The sequence below is a fragment of the Lethenteron reissneri genome, chromosome 56, assembly GCF_015708825.2.
Source record: "Lethenteron reissneri isolate LAM-NWPU_2019-01 chromosome 56, ASM1570882v1, whole genome shotgun sequence".
Classification (NCBI taxonomy): Eukaryota; Metazoa; Chordata; class Hyperoartia; order Petromyzontiformes; family Petromyzontidae; genus Lethenteron; species Lethenteron reissneri.
In genome coordinates this window covers 480,000-502,076 of record NC_083834.1, presented here as the reverse complement: position 1 = coordinate 502,076, position 22,077 = coordinate 480,000, and the positions used below count along the sequence as shown (strand labels likewise).

The 22,077-nt window shown below is 49.3% G+C and overlaps 1 protein-coding gene across 2 annotated transcripts in view; it reads right to left on the bottom strand.

Annotated features, from left to right (window-relative positions):
• Nucleotides 1-1,424: 1,424 nt before the first annotated feature.
• LOC133357047 (guanylate-binding protein 2-like) overlaps nt 1,425-22,077 on the bottom strand; it is a 56,584-nt gene continuing 35,931 nt past the window's right edge. Inside the window, exons 7-10 of one of the 2 annotated variants that reach the window (XM_061574787.1) lie at nt 15,758-15,970; nt 7,624-7,726; nt 6,980-7,083; nt 1,425-4,503 (exon numbers count right to left, since the gene is read on the bottom strand). In XM_061574787.1, coding sequence (XP_061430771.1) covers nt 4,336-4,503; nt 6,980-7,083; nt 7,624-7,726; nt 15,758-15,970 — 588 coding nt within the window. In that variant the 3' untranslated portion in view covers nt 1,425-4,335. The remainder of the gene's footprint in view (nt 4,504-6,979; nt 7,084-7,623; nt 7,727-15,757; nt 15,971-22,077) is intronic. The other variant, XM_061574788.1, reaches the window with a different exon arrangement.

Here is a 22,077-nt window from a genome sequence, read left to right as displayed (position 1 = left end):
CCTGCTAATTCTCTCACATTAACACAGCTTATTCAATGCTACATTCTTCTGTTGATATGTAAACTCCTTTGTCAAGGCGCTCTTCTCCTCCCACCCAGCTTAAAATATGCTGCCAAGCTTAGCAATGTTCATTGGAACGCTGTCTTTCAGACAGCTGTCTTCACCTGAGGACGGCTGCTTGTGTTGTGGCCGAAACGTCGTTAGAATTTTATTTTATGTTTACATTTTATTATTTTATTATTTCCCTTCTACGTGACTTTACCAAAAGAACCAAGAAGATGAATCCCTGCAGTCACGAAAGCTTTAAATCGAAATGTAATTCCTTGATGTGGGGAAGATGATAACTGCGTCCCGCACCGCTGTCACCGGCAGGCTTCATCACAGCCGGCAGCGCGCCACGCGGCTCCGGCGAAATGGTGGGTTCAGACTGCACGTCTGCAGCCACGCCCAAAATGGCGGCCTCCCACCACGTGGCACCCACCACGGTCGTAATGGCGGACGGCCCCTCCGCGGGCTTAATGGCGGCCGTATTTGGCACGAGCGGACCCTCCGTCTCCACTCGGCAGCACGTCCTGTGGCCATCCCGGCGCCGCAGACGACGCGACCAGTGTCACGAGGTGAAGCAGAACCGTGCGGAGAGAGTCAATCTGCTCAGCAACACACCACCAGCTGTCGTCCGCACCTGGAGATGAAGACGGCGCTGCTCCGACGTCCTTCCCCAGTGCTATGCTCGCGCCAGCTGTGGTTACAGTAACCGAGTCCACGGCACCCGGGGTCGGCAGGTCTTGAGTGAGGGAGTCTTCATCGTCGTCGGAAGATGGTGCAGGCGGGTTCTTTTTCTTGAGATGTTTGGACATTCTTGTAGCACGTCGCGTTGTCCAGTTTCAAGAGTCACTTCTGGCACCAGTTGTAATAAACGACTTCGACGACGAACGTTAACTGGCGTCTTTATTTATTTCCGTGTCAGCTGGACAGATCCCCGCTCCTTCTCATGTAATAACTGTTCGTTCTTCCCTGCGCGGCGTATGTTGACGTTGTTCCACGCATGGCTCTCTCATGCTCCCCGCTCCTGCGCACCGCTGGCTGGCGGTGCACAAGGAGACCACCCTCGGACCACCACATGGCCGCTGGCGTTCCGAAGGCGCGAGACGTGGTCCAGCTCCAAGACTTCCCACACTGACCTTGAACCTCTTCCTGCTTCCCCTTATATCCCTCTCACGTGGAGCCAAGCCCCGCCTCTAGCCAGCAGCGGAGCCTATCCAGCTAGTCGGCGACCGTCAGTGTACTCTCTTATTACACAAGTATTAATGACTGCTTAACAAGATGTCATGACATTACACTTGCAGAATGTGTTCATGAAATTTACATCACAATGTTAGTTTTTATTTTTAAACTTTATTCAATAACAATTACAGAGCCCATGGTATTGACAACATATCAAGGGGAAGGGAGGGGAAAAAGACTAATAATGGTATATACATGGTAAAGCTAAGAATAGGTTTTACCCTTTCATCAAGTACTCCATTAGCCACACATACTTGTGGCAAAACATGCAAACAAACATGCTTTGCTAATATATGCATTGTCTTTGACACTGATTGGCCTACACCAGAAACAGCCTTCTCACATAGAACACAGATTAACGAAGGTAGAGCAGATTACGTATACTAACTAAAACTGCATGAGGCAATTCAAGTAGTTTGTTACCACGCGTTTTCCGAATTCCAATGAAGGTAGGGCTTGCAAACATCTAACCAATCCTAGGTGAGGCAACATCGTACTCAAAGGACCATTCTTTGTGATCAAGGTAATCATCATACACATTCAGCTGTGTTTCCTCGTGGTATACCGCCAGTAATTATTATGTTCGGCAAAATTGTTGTACTTAACTTTTGGTTGTATTCATCTCGAGGCTTTGCGAAGTTCTTCAATCATTTCCTAACTTTACTTTCATTGCTTTACTAGAGGGGCTCGTCCATCAGAATAAGAATCTTTATTTAAAACTGGAGGAATCCGATTACCCTATGGAGCTCTTTTTCAGAGATTTCCAGTCTGGCCTCTATCCAGCAGTGGATAGAACATAGTTACAATCCAGTAGAAAAAGAGCCACAATAAATCCCTGTGTGAAAGTGCATCGGAAGCTCTGAGTATTGTGACTCGTGTGAGATGGCAGTGAGGCAGAGACCATGGAGCATCTCTTGGTCTGTCGGCTCCTGGAGGAGGCACGCACCCCAGACGACCTAGCCTGGGCTACAGACCCAGGCCAACATCATCATCACCACGACGTGGCCCGATGCTAGATAAACATGCGACCGTGGTGGCAGGACACGAGAAGGAGGAGTATTATATAGTGTACTAGCGGGAAGTACCTGGCGTTGCCCAGGCAAAAAATATATTTCACAACTTCTCTTAAAAATACATATCCATACACAGATAGTAAGCTATTGTGAAAGCCCGGCGGGCCGTTTGTCCATTTCTCCACCAACAAAATTATAAGAGGCTTGCAGAAGTCCAAAAAGTTATAGAAAGTGGGGGGTAAATAGTTGATATAAAAGGTTTCCGAAAATGTTTACCCCCGCGTAGGTTTATATATACGTACACACCCTACAGACAACAGAGTAAGTAGTATCGTAGTATTTACTGACCGTAGTGGTATATACTGTTTTAATATCTACTAACTCTATATTGCATATATCTAGCAACTCGATAGCAGTATCTACCATCACTACAGCAGTGCATACTGACTGTGGTGGTTCCTGCTAGGATTACAGCAGTGCATACTGACTGTGGTGGTACCTTCTATGATTATAGCAGTGCGTACTGTGGTTGTGCCTGCTATGACCACAGGAGCACATAGCAACTGTGGTGGTACCTGCTTTCACTACAGCAGTGCATACCGACTGTGGTGGTCCCTGCTATGATTACAGCAGTGCATACTGACTGTGGTGGTTCCTGCTAGGATTACAGCAGTGCATACTGACTGTGGTGATACCTTCTATGATTACAGCAGTGCATACTGTGGTTGTGCCTGCTATGACCACAGGAGCGCATAGCGACTGTGGTGGTACCTGCTTTCACTACAGCAGTGCATACCAACTGTGGTGATACCTGTTATCACTACAGCAGGGCATAACGACTGTGGTGGTACCCGCTATGACTACAGCAATGCATAATGTGGTGGTACCTGCTATGACCACAGGAGCGCACAGCGACTTTGGTGGTATCTGCTATCACTACAGCAGTGCATACCGACTGTGGTGGTACCTGCTTTCACTACAGCAGTGCATACTGACTGGTGCGATCCTGCTACGACCACAGCAGTGCATAGCGACTGTGATGGTACCTGCTATGATTACAGAAATACATAGTGACTGTGGTGGTACCTATCACTACAGCAATGCATACTGACTGTGGTGGTACCTATCACTACAGCAGTGCATACCGACTATGATGGTAACCTGCTATGACTACAGCAGTGGTGGTAACCTGCTATCACTACAGCAGTGCATACCGACTGTGGTGGTACCCGCTATGACGGCAGCAGTGCATACTGACTGGTGGTACCTGCTATGATTACAGCAGTGCATACTGTGGTGGTACTTGCTTTCACTACAGCAGTGCAAACTGACTGTGATGGTACCTGCTATGATAACAGCAGTGCAAAGTAACTGTGGTGGTACCTGCTATCCCGACAGTAGTACGTGCTGACTCTATAGCAGTATATATCGACTCTATAGCACAAAGTATTCACCTGACAAAGTGGCGTGGTGAGGCCTAGTCCTGTGCAGAGCCCCCGGCCTCGCCTAGATTGCCCAGCCGGCCGAGGTGGCACCTTGGCAGGTTGGGGGTTGGGCCGCTAACCCAGCCCACCCCTCCCACCATCCTCCCGCCCGCGCTACAATAACACTAAGCGCTATAATATTAGTATCTACTGACACTTTGGGGTGGGGGGGGGAGAAGAGGACATTACACTTTGATGAATTTACCTCAACTTTGTGTGTATTTTTTTGCATTTTGAACACGAATGAGCAATCCGATGATGTGTGTGTGTTGCTAGGGGCAACCCGCGGGCAGCTTTAGCAGTGCGAGGAAATAATTAAATAAAGCGGAATTGCAATTAATTGCTAATTTAAATACTTTAAAGTTGACGGATGTGAAAACGGAATAGCGCTGGCTCACCATGGGGCTTACGGCGTGGTACATGGATACTTTTTTAAATGTAAATCCCACGGTTTTCGAGCCAAATCCTTCAAGTACACGTCCACAGACAGACGGACAGACAGACAAAAAATGACGTTTATAGGTAAGATAGAGGTTGACTGCCAATTTGGAATCTCAAATAAACAATAAAACGGTGAATGCAACTTTCAGTCCAAAACCCAATACGTTCTCTAACATGTCATACATGTCCATACTGTCATCTTCAATGTCCATGTCCTCGGGAATAGACAATGTTTGCTCCTTCATGCGTTTCACCTTCTTATCAAACTCTGTCTTGTTGGTCTAGATGATCACAAAAAAGTGTGTTACAAAATGAAAAGCATTCACAGCGCCACAACTAGGCGGTGTCATTGTTGAACTTCTATACAAATGTCGCAGACAGCAAATAAAACTTTTAAAACTCATTGTCAATGTAAAAAAATAACTACATTTTCTGCTTTTCAAACATATACTACAACAACATCAGCAACAACTTCCATTTGTAAGGGGCTGAATCGTTGAACCAAAGTCTCGGAGCGCCACACATTGGGAAAAGTACGAGTTGGACACCAAGAGGGGGGAAAGGTTAACTAGGGAGGGTAGAAAGCAGAGACGGTATTACGTGAAGGCTGTTTCATGTCCATCACACTTTTGGCTTGTGTACCAAAGACCATAACTGTAAGATCCACGTAAAATGAAATGCAAAATAAAAATAATTTTCTTAGTGGAAAATATAAATAACTAAATAAATAAGTTGATCGCATGCCTCATATTTGTGTCGCGCAAAAACAATAAAGGTATTTTGCTACACATATCCTATCGGCCATTCGGCCGATAGAAAGTCTGCCTGTTGATGAGATACTAAATGTCAATGCTAGCTTGTAGTAAAACAATGCTTTTGCTGCAATGTACTCCCAGAAGCAATGTGACCATTGGGATGTGTAACAAAAAAATACTTTTTTTTAACGTGTAGACAAATTTGGGAAGGAGGCGAATTGTCAACTTATTTTTATGGGACCCTTTTTGCCGGTATAATATAAATAAAGTGTAAAGCCTATTCTCTTTTCATCATCTCTATACTGATGAAAAAGGTCCCGTAAATATAACTGTTTAACCTGAGCTATAAATGCTTTGACATTTGCATTGCCTTTGTGCTCTTTGCCTTTTGGCGTTCTCTGGTCTAACAGCACCGGTGAGACAAGGTCATAAGGAGGCTGTTTCTGGTGTAGGCCAATCAATTTCAAAGGCATACATTATCGAAGCATGCTTGTTTGCATGTTTTACCACAAGTAAAACATGCAGACTTGATACCTTTGCAATACGTCTGTCTATTTGGTGTTTGAACATCTTAACACCTATATTATTGCTGGTAAGGTTAAGCCTATCCTTGTTTTTGTCAACTTATTTGTTTTTGCTGTGAAATGTACATTAGTGCAGCAGCAGCAAGTGCAGCAGCAGCAGCAAGTGCAGCAGCAGCAGCAACTGCAGCAGCAGCAGCAACTGCAGCAGCAGCAGAAACTGCAGCAGCAGCAGCAACTGCTGCAGCAGCAGTAACTGCAGCTCCCTTTGATGCTGTTAATCCTGCATAATGCACATGCATATGCAGTACTAATCACATTCCTTCATTTCCCATAAATATGCTAAATTCCTTTTGATATGCAAATTCCTTTGTCAATGCGCCCAGCTTATATATATGCTCCAAGCTCGTGTGCTGTTTCATTCAGACTCTGTCGCCTCGACGGACCTGGTTTTCACCTGAGGACGGCTGCTTGCGTTGTGGCCGAAACGTCGTGAGAATTATTTTATTATGTTTTATTTTTATTATTTTATTACTTCCCTTCTACGTGACTTTACCGAAAGAACCAAGAAGATGAATCCCTGCAGTCACGAAAGCTTTAAATCGAAATTTAGTGTACGGTACTTAAGAATGGCTTAAATTCATATTGAGGACTGTTTGCCTTTTCGTTATTCAACAAAGTATTCATGTAAACACCCTTCCGACCGAGTGAGTATTCTCACCGGATACAAATATAAAGAGTGTGTGATACGTACCGTGACCCTCATGTATACACACTCATTCATGATCAAACTTGGCCAAACATCCCAAATATAGGACCAGGACTTGGCCAATTGTTGGCGCTGGTTCTGGCTGCCCCTTCCACTTGCCTGTGATCTGTGGCTCCACACAATAACTGAGCATTATACATTCTACAGCCTTTTGAGAGTCAGTTTGCATGAATGATGGTCTATACAAATAAAACATCAGTTTAATACGTAGGCTTTCGCGACCAATATTATCCATAAGAGGTTAATTTTGTGTTATATCACGTTAAACCCGCCACCACCCGACACAGACAATTAGTAAGGTTTATCACGTAAACAAAACATGCCAATTCGTTACTAGCACACCAGTGTTTTGGATAATAATTGTAAATGTTGGGGGTTTACTCTCCAACACACTGGTGTGCTGACCTAGTAACGAATTCGCATGTTTTGTTTAATCTTCAGGTGGGAGACAATTGCTTGTGTGGCGATCGAAACGTCGTGATCTATTATTATTTCTACCTACGTGACTTTACCGAAATAACCAAAGAGGATGGATTCCTGCAGTCACGCAAGCTTCAAATCAAGAATGTTTTGTTTACTTAATAACCCTTACTTATTGGCTGTGTCAAGTGGTGGCAGGTTTAACGACACATTTACATTTACACAATCTAACCCAAAAAAAAACCTCTTGTGAAATAAAAACATATTTTTATTGTTACAATTAATCGAGTACCTCCAGTTGATTCTTCAAGCTTTCCATCTGGACCTGTTTCTGATTATTTTGTTCTTGCAGCGCTCTCTTCCCCTGCTCCAATCGTTTCTTCCGCTCGTCATTTTCTACCGAAAACATTTCACAACGCATAGCTAAACACAGAAGGCGCACATTGCCATGTAACAGAGTGGTTTACTCCACGTAATATGCGGGTGTGTGTGTGCGTGAGTGCGCGTGTGCGACTCAGCCTCAAATAAGTACCTGGTGCGGTGTGTAAACATCGCCACTAGGGAGACAAAGGCGGCCGGGCGTGGTGTTGGCCACACACCCCCTCGTGTGCTATGCCGGCCTTTATAGGTGCTACTTGCTAACAGCACTTGCCTCAACAATCTGTTAGGTTATACGGGGGATCTTTGTCTTTGTTTTCATTATGTTTAAGTGGAATTTGGGTAAATTAACATTTGCAGAGCAATAAGGTTTCATTGGTTGAGACGTACTGTAGTTGTAATCAGTAACATAGCAGTTAAATTAGCAAAACGTTTCATATGTCTGAATTTTTCAAAATGGTTCCATAACAACATCTTATGCACAGTGTATGGCTTTCCAAAAACTTGAGGTCGGACTGCTCACCGCTAACTCCCACCGCAATTAAGAACACAAATTACCTCGCTTATTCCTTTCCATTTGTGAGATGCCTTTGTCCATCATGAGGATGTTGCTTCCTGTGTCCTTAGTTTGATCCATGAACACCTTGAGGACATTTTCCTGCTATATTTGAAAATATTTGTCGGCGCTTAACAACTTCGTGATTGAAAGTAAAGTCATGCTTTTGTAATAAAAGACTCGGATGCTTCTCTCTGACTCCGTGTCCTTTATTTGGGTTCTTGTCTCTTCCCTCACGGCACTCTCTTAGAGACACTCTACTTGTAGCCCCCGGCTGCTATCGCTATTGTAGCCTCCTTCCTCTCCTTGCAGACTCGCTGCTAACTCCATGTGCAGACCCCCGCTGCCAACTCCGTATGCAGACTCGCTGCCAACTCCGTATGCAGACCCCCGCTGCCAACTCCGTATGCAGACCCGCTGCCAACTGCAGCCTCCTCGCTGCTCCGGGTCGGTCACCGTTGGCCTACGGTGCCGATCCTCGTTCCCCGTGTCCGTGGCGATCTCGCCACCCTCCGCTCTCGCCCTACGTGGCCTCACTCGTTCCTAGTCTCCCGTCACTCCCCCTCCTCTTCTGGTTTCTCTCCCTCTATAGACCTGACCCCTCTCCCCCACGTGACTTAACTCCTCCCCTCATGACGTCACCTCCGGGAGGTCGTTTACGCCCGCATTACACCACCCTCCCCCGTAGAGAAAATCCAGCCGACCTCGGCTGAACTACAACATAACAAGCAATGCGGGTGTAAAAGACCAATACGTTAAAGGACACGAAGCATACAACAACAATATAACAAGAACACAACACAAGTTAACGAAATGTGAGGGATTTCGAGCGAGTACGGGTAGCCGGGCCGTCCCGGACGGTCGGCAGCCCACCCGCCGAGCGGGAACGTGGCAGGGTTTTAAAGGCGACAGGAGCAAGTTCGTCCGTCGCCATTGGAGGCCTGCCACCGTCCCGGTCCCGTTCAGAGACGTCCCGTAATCGCGTCCGTGGAGGGGTAGGAAGGGCTGCAGGTCCCGTAGATTCCGCGGCCCTGGTCGGCATCCCGCGAGCGGAACGTCCTCCCTCCTGCGGCGTCACGGCCGGCTTGTCTGTAAGGGGTACGACAGGCGCTCTTGCAAGGTCAGCAGGCACAGGCAAGGGCGAGTCGGCAGCAACAGACCCCGGCAAGGCAACCTCAGGAGATGACGCATCAGGTCGCGGGGCAACGTATGGCTTCAACTGGGATGTATGCACGAACCAGCGCCGCGAACCAACCCGAACACGTGCCGACTGTGGGTTGGGAACCTCAATGAGGCGGACCGGTCCTTGCCATGGTTTATGTAATTTAGGAGAGGTACCTGGCCGCACCTGTGGGCAATGAAGCCAGGCCAGGTCCCCCGTTTTCCAGGGGCACTCCCCCTTTGAACGTCGAGCACACCGCTCGTTCCGGGCCTGGGCTTTGGCCGTAGCCATGCGGGCTCCTTCCCTCGCCTCAGTGACACGGCGAACGTTATCCTGAATATATTCAGGAAGAGGTTTAGCAGGTCCCCTCGCTCCGGTTCCCAACTGCTCATTAATCGGCGGCACGTTTTCACGGCCGTACATGAGAAAGAACGGCGAGTATCCAGTAGCCGCGTGCGGCGTCATGCGATACGCCGAAAGCACCCCAGGGATATGCAAATCCCAATCTGATTGTTTTTCACTGACCGTATGGCACAGCATGGCGGACAGGGTCCGATTTAACCGTTCCACCATACCATCCGTTTGTGGGTGGTAGGGGGATGTCCGTATATTTTTAGTTCCAAGAGCCGCACACACCTCCCCCAACAATTTAGACGAAAAATTCCGGCCTTGGTCTGTAAGGAGCCTCTCCGGCGCCCCCTTGTCCATAACATACCCAAATAGAAAGGCGTCTGTGATAGACGCCGCTGACTGGTCAGGCAAAGGCCAGGCCATCGGCCAGCGGGAGAGGTACTCCACCCCCACCAGCAAATACTTATTTCCCCTAGCGGATGGCGGAAAGGGTCCCAAAATATCTAACGCCACCAATTCATTAACTCGAGATACCTGAATAGATTGTATCGGCGGCACATATGGATGTTTAGGTGGCTTCCGGCGGGCACAATCGGGACACGCGCGAACGTGACCGACGACATCTGTCGTCATGCCGTGCCAATAGTAATCTCGCTGCAGCATCAATAGGGTCTTCTGCACCCCCAGATGTAAAAGTGTGTCACAATGCAGAGTCCTAATCAATTCGTACCGCAATGATGCCAGTACAACAAGACGCCAGCGTTCCTGTATCCCTTCCCTCCACATCAGCAACCCATCTCGGAGAGCGGTTGCCGGTACACCACCCGCACCGAGTCCCCTACTTGCCTTCTCCGGTCGCTTTCGTAACGTTACCAAGGAATCATCCAACATTTGCTCCCGAATCCACACAGACCTCGGGAGACGCAAAATCCCATCAGCCGGTCCCCCGTCAACCGGTCCCGGCTTAAGCGGAGCTTCAGGCACATCAACCGCCAGCGCGACAGGCTGAGGGGGGAGCTGAATCGGTCCACACCTATGCGTCCCCGACGCACACGCGCAAGGGGATTGTTGCGGCAACCTGGAAAGTGCGTCCGCATTAGCGTGACGCACACCCTTCCGATGGTGAATTTGGAATGAAAATTCTTGCAGCGTGTCCAGCCACCTCGCCAATTGTCCGGATGGCTGGTCCATCTTAAGAGCATACTGCAAGGCCGCATGGTCCGTGCGGACAATAAACGACCGACCGTACAGATACGGTCGAAATTGGCGGAGAAAAAAAACAATGGCCAAAAGTTCCCTGCGAGTGACGCAGTAGCGGGTTTTTGCGGGAGACAAAACCCGACTACCATACGCCACCACGCGTTCAACTCCACCTTTTGACTGAGACAACACCGTCCCAATACCAGTGTCACTCGCATCCGTATCCAGAATGAAGGGATGTTCAAAATCCGGATAATCCAACGTCGGTGCAGTAGCCAATAAATCGCGCAGGCTCCGAAACGCCACCTCCTCCGGCGGTCCCCAAGCAAATTTGTGTCCCTTCCCCATAAGGAGATGCAAAGGCCTCGCGATCGTAGCAAAATTCGGAACAAACCTCCGATAATAAGAAGCGAACCCCAAAAACCGACGCACATCACCCACCGTGGCCGGGGTTGGCCAATCACGGACACACGCTGTCTTCTCCGGATCCGTGGCCACCCCGTCCGCACTAACAATATGCCCCAAGTATCGAACGGAGTGTTGCAGTAGGTGACATTTCTTTGGCTTGAATTTCAAATTAGCAGAACGCATTCTGGTGAATACAGCCTCCAACCGCAGTAAATGCTCATCAAATGTGCGGCTGAAGACGATAATATCGTCTAAATATATCAGACATGTCTCCCACTGCAACCCCGTTAATACCAACTCCATCAACCTCTGAAAAGTGGCAGGGGCCGCATTCAACCCCATCGGAAGACAGTTAAATTGGAATAACCCCTGCGGCGTACGGAAAGCAGTCTTTTCTCGCGAGGGCTCGTCAAGGGGGAGCTGCCAGAAGCCCGAAGAGAGATCTAGCGTTGAAAAGAACTTAGCCCCCGACAAGGCGTCGAGAGAATCGTCCATACGCGGCAGGGGATACGCATCTGCTACCGACACTTTATTCAACTTACGAAAATCAACACAAAATCGCAATTTGCCATCCTTCTTTTTAACCAACACAACAGGCGCGCCCCACGGGCTGTTAGACGGAGATATTATGTCCGCTTTCAACATGTCATCCACTGCCCCTCGAACATGCTCTCGCTCAGCCGGACTCATCCGACGCGAGTTTAAGCGAATAGGGGCAGCGTCCCCTGTGTCGATATGATGATAAAGCAGCGAGGTGCGTCCCAAGTCCAAATCGTCGGAGCTAAACACATCCGAATAACTCGATAATAATTTATGAATCGCACAACGCTGTTCGCCGGAAAGGGCTGAATTCTCCCCACACAATTCAGCGATCCAACGATCATCCACCGCTCCATCGTGTGAAACACCACCCACCAGCCCCCCGTTGGGCAGATCACTCTGAGCCGTAAACGCCGTAGTGGCATGTGCCATAACGGTACCAGCCGGCACACACACGCTTTCAGTACTCGCATTAAGCACCTGCAAAAACGGCCGCTGATCTGGCCGGACAATAGTTTGCGCCCCCACCAGCGCCAATCCGCCCGTAATAGCGGCGGACGGCGACAGCAAAACCCCAAAAGCTCCCTGCCGACCAGGCACCGGCTTCCGATATCGTAAGGGAATAAACATCTGCGAGCCAAGTGGAATATCAACAGAAACTTCCGACAACGCCTGCACCTGGGCGACAGGAGCAGGTCGCCCCCAGGCGGACGGTAAAAATGCCATTTTACGGCCCCCCGGTAATTCAATGCAGTTTTCATTGATTCGAATTAGAATGGGCATCTTGGCCAAAAAATCAGTACCCAACAGGCAAGGAACCGCAAGGGACCTCGAAATTAACACAATTCCCGAGGCCGACACTCCCCCGATAGATATGTTAGCGTCCACCTGGCCCACGATGCCCATGCTACCCTCGTTCACAGCGACGCAGGAAGCGTAAGCCGGCCTCACGGCCCCCGGTGGGATGTTCAAAAGGTGGAATATCACGTCCGAAATGATGGTCACGGACGCACCGGAATCCACCAAAATACGCACGTCCACCCCTTGGATCGACCCGGGTACAGTGGACGAACCGGTAGCGGCCGCGACAACCCGCCGAGCCAGCTTGCGCCACTGCGTTACCGAGCAACAAGGCGCAGATAATGGCCTCCCGTATTTAACAACATCCGCGTCGCACAACAACGGCGATGAGTGAGGTGTCAGGCCTTGCCGGGTGTCTGGTGCGCACCGACTTGCCTGTGCTGTAGAATCTTTCTTGGGAGCGTCCGCTGTCGAGGCCTCCTGCTGGGGCGGACCCGGAACGCGGGCCCAGCAGTCCCTGGCATAATGGCCCCGACGCCCGCAGCGGAAGCACTCGATCTCGTTGCGGCGCGCAGCGGGCACCCCGTCCCGACGCGGCCGTACCGGCGGCGCAGCCCGCGGCCCCGGCCCACCCCGGGCCGGCCACGGAGCAGAGGCAGCTGACAGCTCCTGCTGGCTGCTCCCATCCGGCACGTACACGGCCTTTTTAGGGTCCCACCCTAAGGCACCCCCCTCGACGACAGGACCACCTGTCCACGCCGTAACTTGTTTCCAGCGGCGAAGGTTAAACTGGGCGTCCAGACACTTGGCCGCGGCCCGGGACGTGAGCTTTTCATGACCGCACACCGGCATAGGAATGCCGAGATCCCGGGACAACTCCAACATTTTCCCCAGGATGAGAGGTTCCAGCAGGTCAGGCTCCGTCTCCGGGTAAGCGGCCATAGCAAGTTCCAACACGGCACCCCTATACGCTACCGGTGACTCCTCGGGTGCGCGTTGTCGTTGCACGAATCGGCGATGGGCGTCATCCGGCGGCTCGTACGCGTCCGCCATTTCGTCGAACACCCCTCGCAGAGTCTTCTTCTTCGCGGCTTTTATAGAGCGAAAAAAACGAACGGACTCATCATCAAGAAGAGTCGGAAGCACCTCCAGTGCCTCGGCGTCCGTCCACCTCACTGTGCGTACCGCTGCCAAAAATCTACAGGCGAACGCACTCCAATCGCCTCCGATGGAGAATTCCTTGACAGTTGTTAGGTGACGACTGCGACTCCTTGGCTTGCTTCCTTCAGCCGCTGACTCCTCCGGTGGCAAATTCAACATGGCGTCGCAACGCGGTGTCGACAAGATGGCGACTGACCGTCGCGGCGGTCCCAAAATGGCGGCTTCCCGCTTTTCGTCGTGCGCCACGCCCAAGATGGCGGCTTCGTGCCGCGTGGCCGATGGCGGCGCCATCGAAGACGACCCGGGCTCCTGCGGACCACCAACATCTCCTTCCGACGCCGCGCTCGGCGTGACAAGGTCACACAACTGTGTAATGACGTTCTTAAGAGTTACAAGTTGTTCCGCCATCTGGGTCCATCTTGAATCCGCGTCCTTTGGAGCAGACGGGTCCGCCGACACGGCGACCTCTTGGACTCCCGGACCCGCACTCGTCCCAGCACGGATCTCTTCCTCTGTCAGAGTCAGGCCGACTTCAGGAGGAAGATCATCGTCGTCGGAAGATGAAGCCGATGCCGGAGACGGAATATTCTTTTTTCTCAGTTGTTTCGCCATGCCGTTACACTCCTGACTCCAGTGTAATAAAAGACTCGGACGCTTCTCTCTGACTCCGTGTCCTTTATTTGGGTTCTTGTCTCTTCCCTCACGGCACTCTCTTAGAGACACTCTACTTGTAGCCCCCGGCTGCTATCGCTATTGTAGCCTCCTTCCTCTCCTTGCAGACTCGCTGCTAACTCCGTGTGCAGACCCCCGCTGCCAACTCCGTATGCAGACTCGCTGCCAACTCCGTATGCAGACCCCCGCTGCCAACTCCGTATGCAGACCCGCTGCCAACTGCAGCCTCCTCGCTGCTCCGGGTCGGTCACCGTTGGCCTACGGTGCCGATCCTCGTTCCCCGTGTGCGTGGCGATCTCGCCACCCTCCGCTCTCGCCCTACGTGGCCTCACTCGTTCCTAGTCTCCCGTCACTCCTCCTCCTCTTCCGGTTTCTCTCCCTCTATAAACCTGACCCCTCTCCCCCACATGACTTAACTCCTCCCCTCATGACGTCACCTCCGGGAGGTCGTTTACGCCCGCATTACACTTTTATGAACGTAAATATGGGCCAGATTCATATTCTTGACTGATAAAATTGCCAGTAGAAACCAGCTGCCATCGAGATTTTACACAAGTAATGAAGACGTTGGATTTTCTTCAAAAGTGTATGAAAGGCAACATTTTCCAGCATGTTCATCAGGTTATATCTCTTAACTCGATACAGTTCATCGCGTTAATACAGCACTGCTTATTTCCATAACCGTGAGATTATGTAGTCTCTGTCCGATGAAATTTTCTCAATGGACAAAATGACCATAGGAAATCCCGTTTTTATTACAGTTTAGTGAAATGCCTGGTTGATCATGAAGATACTGCATGATCAATCACTTATATAAAGAGTATCAAAGTGTCGTGGTGCAAAGACGACTTGGAGGCAGATCTTCTTTAGGGGCTCACACCAGGGGTTTATTAGGGGCTTACGCCAAGGGTTTATTAGGGGCTTACACCAATAACGGGCTAAGGGATAATATATTTGTCCCCAGGGGTAGGGGTCCGAGGCTCCCAAGCACAACTCGCTTCCCGGGCTCTTCCCTCTGCGCCAGCCGAGGGATCATCCAACATCGGCCGACCGGGTAAAGCAGCCACTCCTATTGCTAGTGCTGGTTCCCTTCTAGGCTCCGTCAGCCCTTCCCCAGGATCTAACTTCCACCCTTCACTGCGACGACCCCGCTCACGTCACGGGCTCCAGCTTAAGTACCCCCGGGAGACATGACGCTGTCGCCCCGCCCCCTATTCATGACGTCACTTCCCGTGACGTCATCACACCGGAAGGGCCGCATGACGTAATGTCCCTGACTACTCCTCTACATTACCCCCCCCCCCCCGCCCCATGAAAAAAAAATCAGCCGACCCAGCTGTAACAATTACGAAAGCGGAGCCCGGTAACCCGGATAGGAAGACAACAACATGAAAGAGCGCATGTGACACGTGTGTGAAGGTGGGACCGACTGCTAGAACACAAACCCAACATTAGGGCAGCATGGTACAAGACAAAGTTTGGAGGCCGCCATTACAATGGACTCCCTCGCTCAGAGTGAGATGGGCATCTCACAATCCATCCAATGGGAGGCGCCGTACCTTGCTGCGAACTCTCTGGTTCGTGGATGAAACACGCGGGCTCAATGGTTGTGGTGTGACATCAGGCAACCACAATGCACTTAGCATCCAAACCCACCACTCTATAAGAGCCAACGTCTATCGCCGTATAGCGCTCTGCCCACTGAATGCACCCCTTGATTGTAAGTCCACTGTTCTCACCATTACACCGTGGCAGGTCTTGTTCTCAAAACATGTATTTAAAATGACTTGATTGACAATGGGGGTGGAAATGCAACAGGTGAGGCTTTAAGAGGGATTTACCGCCATGCCCAGTCCTGGGGTGCTGTTGTAGTTTTCTTGGAGATTCTCCATCAAGGCCTGGTACTCCTGGAAGCCTCCTGGCCGATAGAATTCACGCTGCTGCACCTTCACTTTAATGGGCTGGTACAGCTGCAGAAGGCGTTCCTTACACTTGCATTGTGACGCCTCTGCATTTTTCATAATCAGCCCCTTGTAAACTTCAGTGATTGCTTTCTAAAATTAAATTAGAGCAGAGATATTCAGATATTGAAAATAAATAGTGTAACGTGGCATCCATATCTAAATTTGTCGTATGTTGTGTACGGACTATGCTGTCGTTATTCATAGAAAGTACATTTAGAGCAAAACCCTGATGCTCTAAACTAAGACAAAGTTACTATTTACAACTACTAAACTATTTTTTATTTACCAAGTAAGGCCCACTTAGCTATATAGCTCTTTAACAGAAGGAACAACAAAATCAATGTCATCAGCAGCAGAGGTGCAATATCAGGCATTATTAATTGCATTTTGAGTAATCAAGTATTCAACATATTTTTAATTATGAATGCGTCAGCTGTTCATTTCAGCTCTACAGTAATACTATATGCTCAGCAGCAATATTGAGATTAAGATTAGGGGTGATTAATTTGACCAAACATCCCAATATTGAACCACAGAGCTCAGGAAATTGTTGGCACCAGCTCGAGGTTGCCCTACTGCTTGACTGTGGTTTCCAATGCCTCCAAATGTTTTCTCTTTCTCTCAGAGTGAACGAAAACCGTGCGCATTACACATTACTTATGATCATTATTATACTTCTATTTAAAGCTTTCGTGACTGCAGGGATTCATCTTCTTGGTTCTTTCGGTAAAGTCACGTAGAAGGGAAGTAATAAAATAATAAAAATAAAACATAATAAAATAATTCTCACGACGTTTCGGCCACAACGCAAGCAGCCGTCCTCAGGTGAAACCAGGTCTGTCGAGGCGACAGCGTCTGAATGAAACAGCACACGTGCTTGGAGCATATATATAAGCTGGGTTGGAAGGGGGGGGGAAGGGCGCCTTGACAAAATAATTTGCATATCAAGAGGAATTTAGCATATTTATGGGAAATGCAGGTATGTGATTAGTACTACTTATGTCCGTGCATTATGCAGGATTAGCAGCATCCAAGGGAGGAGATATGTGAAATGCAGGTATGTGATTAGTACTACTTATGCCCGTGCATTATGCAGTATTAGCAGCATCACAGGGAGAGGATAGGGGTAGCATTCATAAAGGGAAGAAGTGTTAATAGTATGTAGCTGCAGTAACTAAAACCACCACGTAAACAACTAAAATATTAACTACATAGTATCATCATTATACTAAATATACTTTACAATAAGCTGAGTTACTAACAGTAAGTAATACATTACAATTCTACGTCGTAAAAAATATAATATGTTTCCATCTAAACTTTATTCTCTTACATCACACGAGTCTACACCGTACTATATACTGCCATAGACAAACCCAACATTAAATGATATACTGTAATGTATATCACACTGCTGTATATTCACTATACAATTACGATACTATATATTACTTTGTACATTGTATTAAGCATATACATTTTTATACTATTTGTTATTATACATTGTACCGTTGACCGTCGTGTGAAAGATACTAAGAGGAAGAAATAAAATATGTCAATGCAGCGGAGCAAAGAATCCATTCCCTGCGGAGAATACAATGCCAGTGAGTGGAACGCGGTCTGAAAGTCACCGTAAACGTGAACACAATCAGTTAAGAACCAAAATGGTTTATTACGTCCTTCCAATGATTGCTAAGCCAGAATCCATCTTCTTGGTTGAAATTGTCTCTGTGCTTGTATATGTGGATCGCCTCATGAACGAATCTCTCATGATAGCCAGATGGCTTGCAGAGAACCTCTGTCTTGGAGAAGTCAATATCATGTGAGCCCACTGAATTGTAACAGTGATCTGCCACGGCTGAGGTGTTTGTCCTACCGTGTTTCAAGTCTGCTTTATGTTCACGGATGCAGTCTGAGACATGTCGTTTGGTTTCTCCAATGTAACTGCTACCACAGAGGAAACTTAGTTTGTAGACGCCAGGGTACTGTATGTCTGGAACCACATCTTTTACAGACGGGACCAGATCACAAATTTTATGTACTGTGTTGAATCGGACCTGGATCTTGTGTTTTATCAGGATTTTGGAGATCTTTTTTGTGACCCCAGCAATGTAGGGTAAGGTGATGGTCTTGAAAGGCTCCTCAACGGGATCCTTCTTGATGGTTGGAGTGATGGCTTTGCGGAGTGTGTAGTCGGAGTAACCATTAGCCTTAAGAGCTTGGCGTACGTGTTTGAGTTCACTGGCAATGTGTTCCTGGTCGGATATGCATTGGGCTCTATGGTATAGAGTCTTGATGAGGGAATTCTTCTGGGATGGATGGTGGTGGGAATCCGGTTTTAGGTAAGCGTCTGTATGGGTGGCTTTCCTGTAGACAGAGTGGCTCATTGAACCATCAGGTCTCCTTTTAATTAGGACATCCAAAAAGGGTAGCTTGCCATCTTTTTCGACTTCCATGGTGAATCTGATGGCTGGGTGTATGGAATTGATGTGGTCGAGAAATTGGTCTAGAGCAGGCCGGCCATGTGGCCAGATGACAAAAGTGTCATCTACGTACCTCTTCCATAAGGTCGGGCGTAGAGTGGCAGTCTGGATGGCGTCAGTCTCAAATTTCTCCATGAAGATGTTGGCTACAACCGGAGATAGGGGGGAGCCCATTGGGGTGCCCTCAGTTTGCTTGTAGAAAGTTCCATTCCAGGTGAAGTATGTATTGGTTAAGCAGTGTCTCACCAGGGGGGGTACCCCAGTATTCAGTCCTTGATGAACCAAGTCTTCAATGATTGCGATGGTGCCAGGTACAGGAACTTTGGTGAATAAGGAAACCACATCAAAACTGACAAGCAGGTCGTCTGGGGACAGGGAAATCCCCTTGATTGTCGATACCAGGTCGGTAGAGTTTAGTACCGAGGAATTCAAGTGTGCAAAAACCAGGCTCCAGATGACACTGAATGAATCTCGAGACCCAGTGGTGAGCAACAACGCACCGACCTTGGCAACTGGGCGCAAATGGAGGCCAGGAAAAGCAGTCCAGGAGGCAACAGCAGCCCTCAGACATGCTGACATTGTGGGTCATGTTCAGCAAGGGAGAGGAGGCCTTGGGCTAACTAGCCGTGCTGCTTGGAGTAAGGCCACTGCACCAGAGCGGCGGAAGATGGTAGTGCAGGAAGTACGCCATCAGGAGGAGGCTGCAAGGTGGGCCAAGGCAGTCTCTCTTGCCAAACAAGGACAGTGGACTCGATGGGACAGTGTGGAGAAGAGGAAGATCAGCTGGAAGGATCTGTGGGCCATGGAAGCGAGGCGGTTGAGCTTTTCCATCAGAGAAACATATGACATCCTTCCAACACCAGTTAATCTTCACCAATGGTATGGTGAAGATCCGGACTGTGCCCTCTGTTCCATGCCAGCCAACCTCAGGCACATTCTCACAGGGTGTAAAACAAGCCTCACCCAAAGACGCTACACTTGGCGTCACAACCAAGTCCTTAAAAACCTTGCGTCCGCCCTGGAGGACAAGCGAGCTGCCACCAACTCCCTACCACCCCCAGCAGCATCACACCCCTTACGGACGACCTTTGTCCGCGAAGGGGCTAAACCACCGAAGAGCGGCTCTACACCAATAGAGCGAGACCAGCTGCGCTTGGCCCGCGACTGGAAAATGCTAGCTGACATTGGCCGGCAACTTGTGTTTCCTCCGGAGATCGCAACCACCACCCTAAGACCTGACATGGTGCTCTGGTCCCGTTCGCTCAAGAAGGTCTTCATCATTGAGCTCACAGTACCCTGGGAGGACTCAGTAGATGAGGCTTATGAGCGAAAACATCTGCGCTATGCCGATCTAGCTGCTGAAGCACGGCATCATGGCTGGAACACAGAAGTCCGACCAGTGGAGGTGGGCTGCAGAGGTTTTGTGGCAACATCTACAACCAGACTGCTTAGAGACCTGGGAATTAAGGGCCAGAGCCAGCGTTCGACAATCAGAGCTGTATCGGAGGCGGCAGAAGGCAGCAGTCAGTGGCTCTGGATGAAGAGGAAAGACCCCAGCTGGGCCCCAAAGTGAGAGGGCCAGGAGGTATGCAGTCAACAATGCTTGACTCAGGGAGGAGGACGCCCCTGCCATGCATAGTCCCATGGGATGTTGGCTATCAACAACAAGGCAACTCCTATGACTAATTGGGAATGGGACGCAAGCGTAGGATTGATCACCCTGTCGCTGGCCGCCTTTGGGGAGGGTGTATAGTATGAAAGGCCGAAACACCCTAGGAACCAAAGGGTCACTACTGACGATGCGCTCCCCAAATTTCACCAGGCTCACTGTTCATGAACTCTTGGAAGTGCTTGCACAAAGGATAGTAACATCTCATCCTGTGTTCTTTGGAATCTGAATATCTGGACTTGTCCAGTGACTGCTGAGAAAGATCAGCTGACAACAGGGGAAAGTCCTTGTGGCGGCACGGAGAGACGGCTGACAGGAGGGAATAGACCCCACTGGGACAGTCATGGGGTAGCTTCCCATTTCTGTAGTTTCCCATGCTTCGCAGTATGTTGGAAACACCCGATTTAGCTACAGAAAGTCAACATACGAGAATACCCCTAGAGTCTGCGAGAGCGGGGGCGGAAGATGACTCATCGACTGACAACATGGTAACGACTGGACCGGAAACGACTACGAGTAATGAGAGCACAGCACAAGAGAACACCACAGCAACTGTCACAAGTTCCGCTGCAACAGCAGGCCACAAACAGATGCAGGTATGTGTCTGTGGTTGGAGGAAAGTTACATCACACCATGGGTTGAGGATCCACCAGGGGAAGAAGGGGTGTTTGGGTAAAGAGAGACAGAGGCCTCGCATTGATTACTTTCTGCGAAAGCGATCAAATCAGTCGAATGAAGCACAGCAACTGGACGCAAACCATAGTTTGCAGTGCATCAGTACCACTGTCATGGAGGACGTAAACTCAAGCACCGAAGTAACAACTGAGGTGGAACCAACAACAGGAGTGGAACTCACCCAGCCTCTGAGACCTGCAATCGAGAGGAGACTACCAGGGCACAGACCGTATGTGAAGTGGCCTGGCGCCAGTGACAAGAAGTTGTGGGAAACAGTGAATACTGACCTTACCTTGACCCTCGAGAAACTTCGAGGCACAGTGGAGAAGAAGTTGGAGAGGATGGGGGACATCATCTATGAGTACGGGGCAGAAAGCTTTGGAGTGCAAGAGGCAAAAGGCGGGAGAAAGGTTCCAACCCCACCAGTTTCCAGGAGGCAACAAGAAATCAAGCGCCTCGTTCAAGAAAGGAGACAGCTTAAGAAACAATGGAAGAAAGCCTCGGAAGTGGAAAAGGAGGGCATAGAGGCACTTCAGGCTGACATCAAAACCCGGTTGGCATCCCTCCGTAGAGCAGAGAACCTACGGAAACGCAGAAGGAAGAAAGAACAAACTAGAACTCGATTCTATAAAGATCCCTTCAAGTTCCTTAAAAGTCTCTTCACGAAGGAAAAAAGTGGAGTTCTAAAAACAACAAAGAAAGACCTAGAAGAGCACCTGAGAACAACAAACTTTGACTCAAAGCGACATGAACATCTGGCCATCCCATCAGATATCCCACCCATTGAACCCCCGGAACATCATATTGAGACCAGCCCTCCGACATGGAAAGAGGTGGAAAACACAGTTCGAAGGGCAAGAACAGCATCAGCCCCGGGGCCAAATGGAGTCCCGTACAAAGTGTATAAGAACGCACCAGACGTCCTGAGGTTCCTCTGGAGGCTTATGAGAACAGCTTGGCAAAAGAAGATAATACCCAAAGTGTGGCGTAGGGCAGGCGGGGTCCTGATCCCTAAGGAGAAGGATGCAGTGAACATCAGCCAATTCCGCCCAATCTCCTTACTGAATGTCGAGGGTAAAATCTTCTTTAGGATCATTGCGCAGAGGATGGCCGAGTACCTGCAAAGGAATGCGTACGTCGATACATCTGTACAGAAGGCAGGAATATCAGGGTTCTCTGGCTGCTTGGAACATTCCAGCATGATCTGGCACCAGATCCAAATGGCCAAGGTGGAGAAAAGGGACCTCCATGTAGTCTTCCTCGACCTCGCCAATGCATTTGGCTCTGTGCCCCATGAACTCCTGTGGTCTGCCTTCAGATTTTTCCACATACCGGACACCATCACAACCCTGGTGAAGTCGTACTTTCAG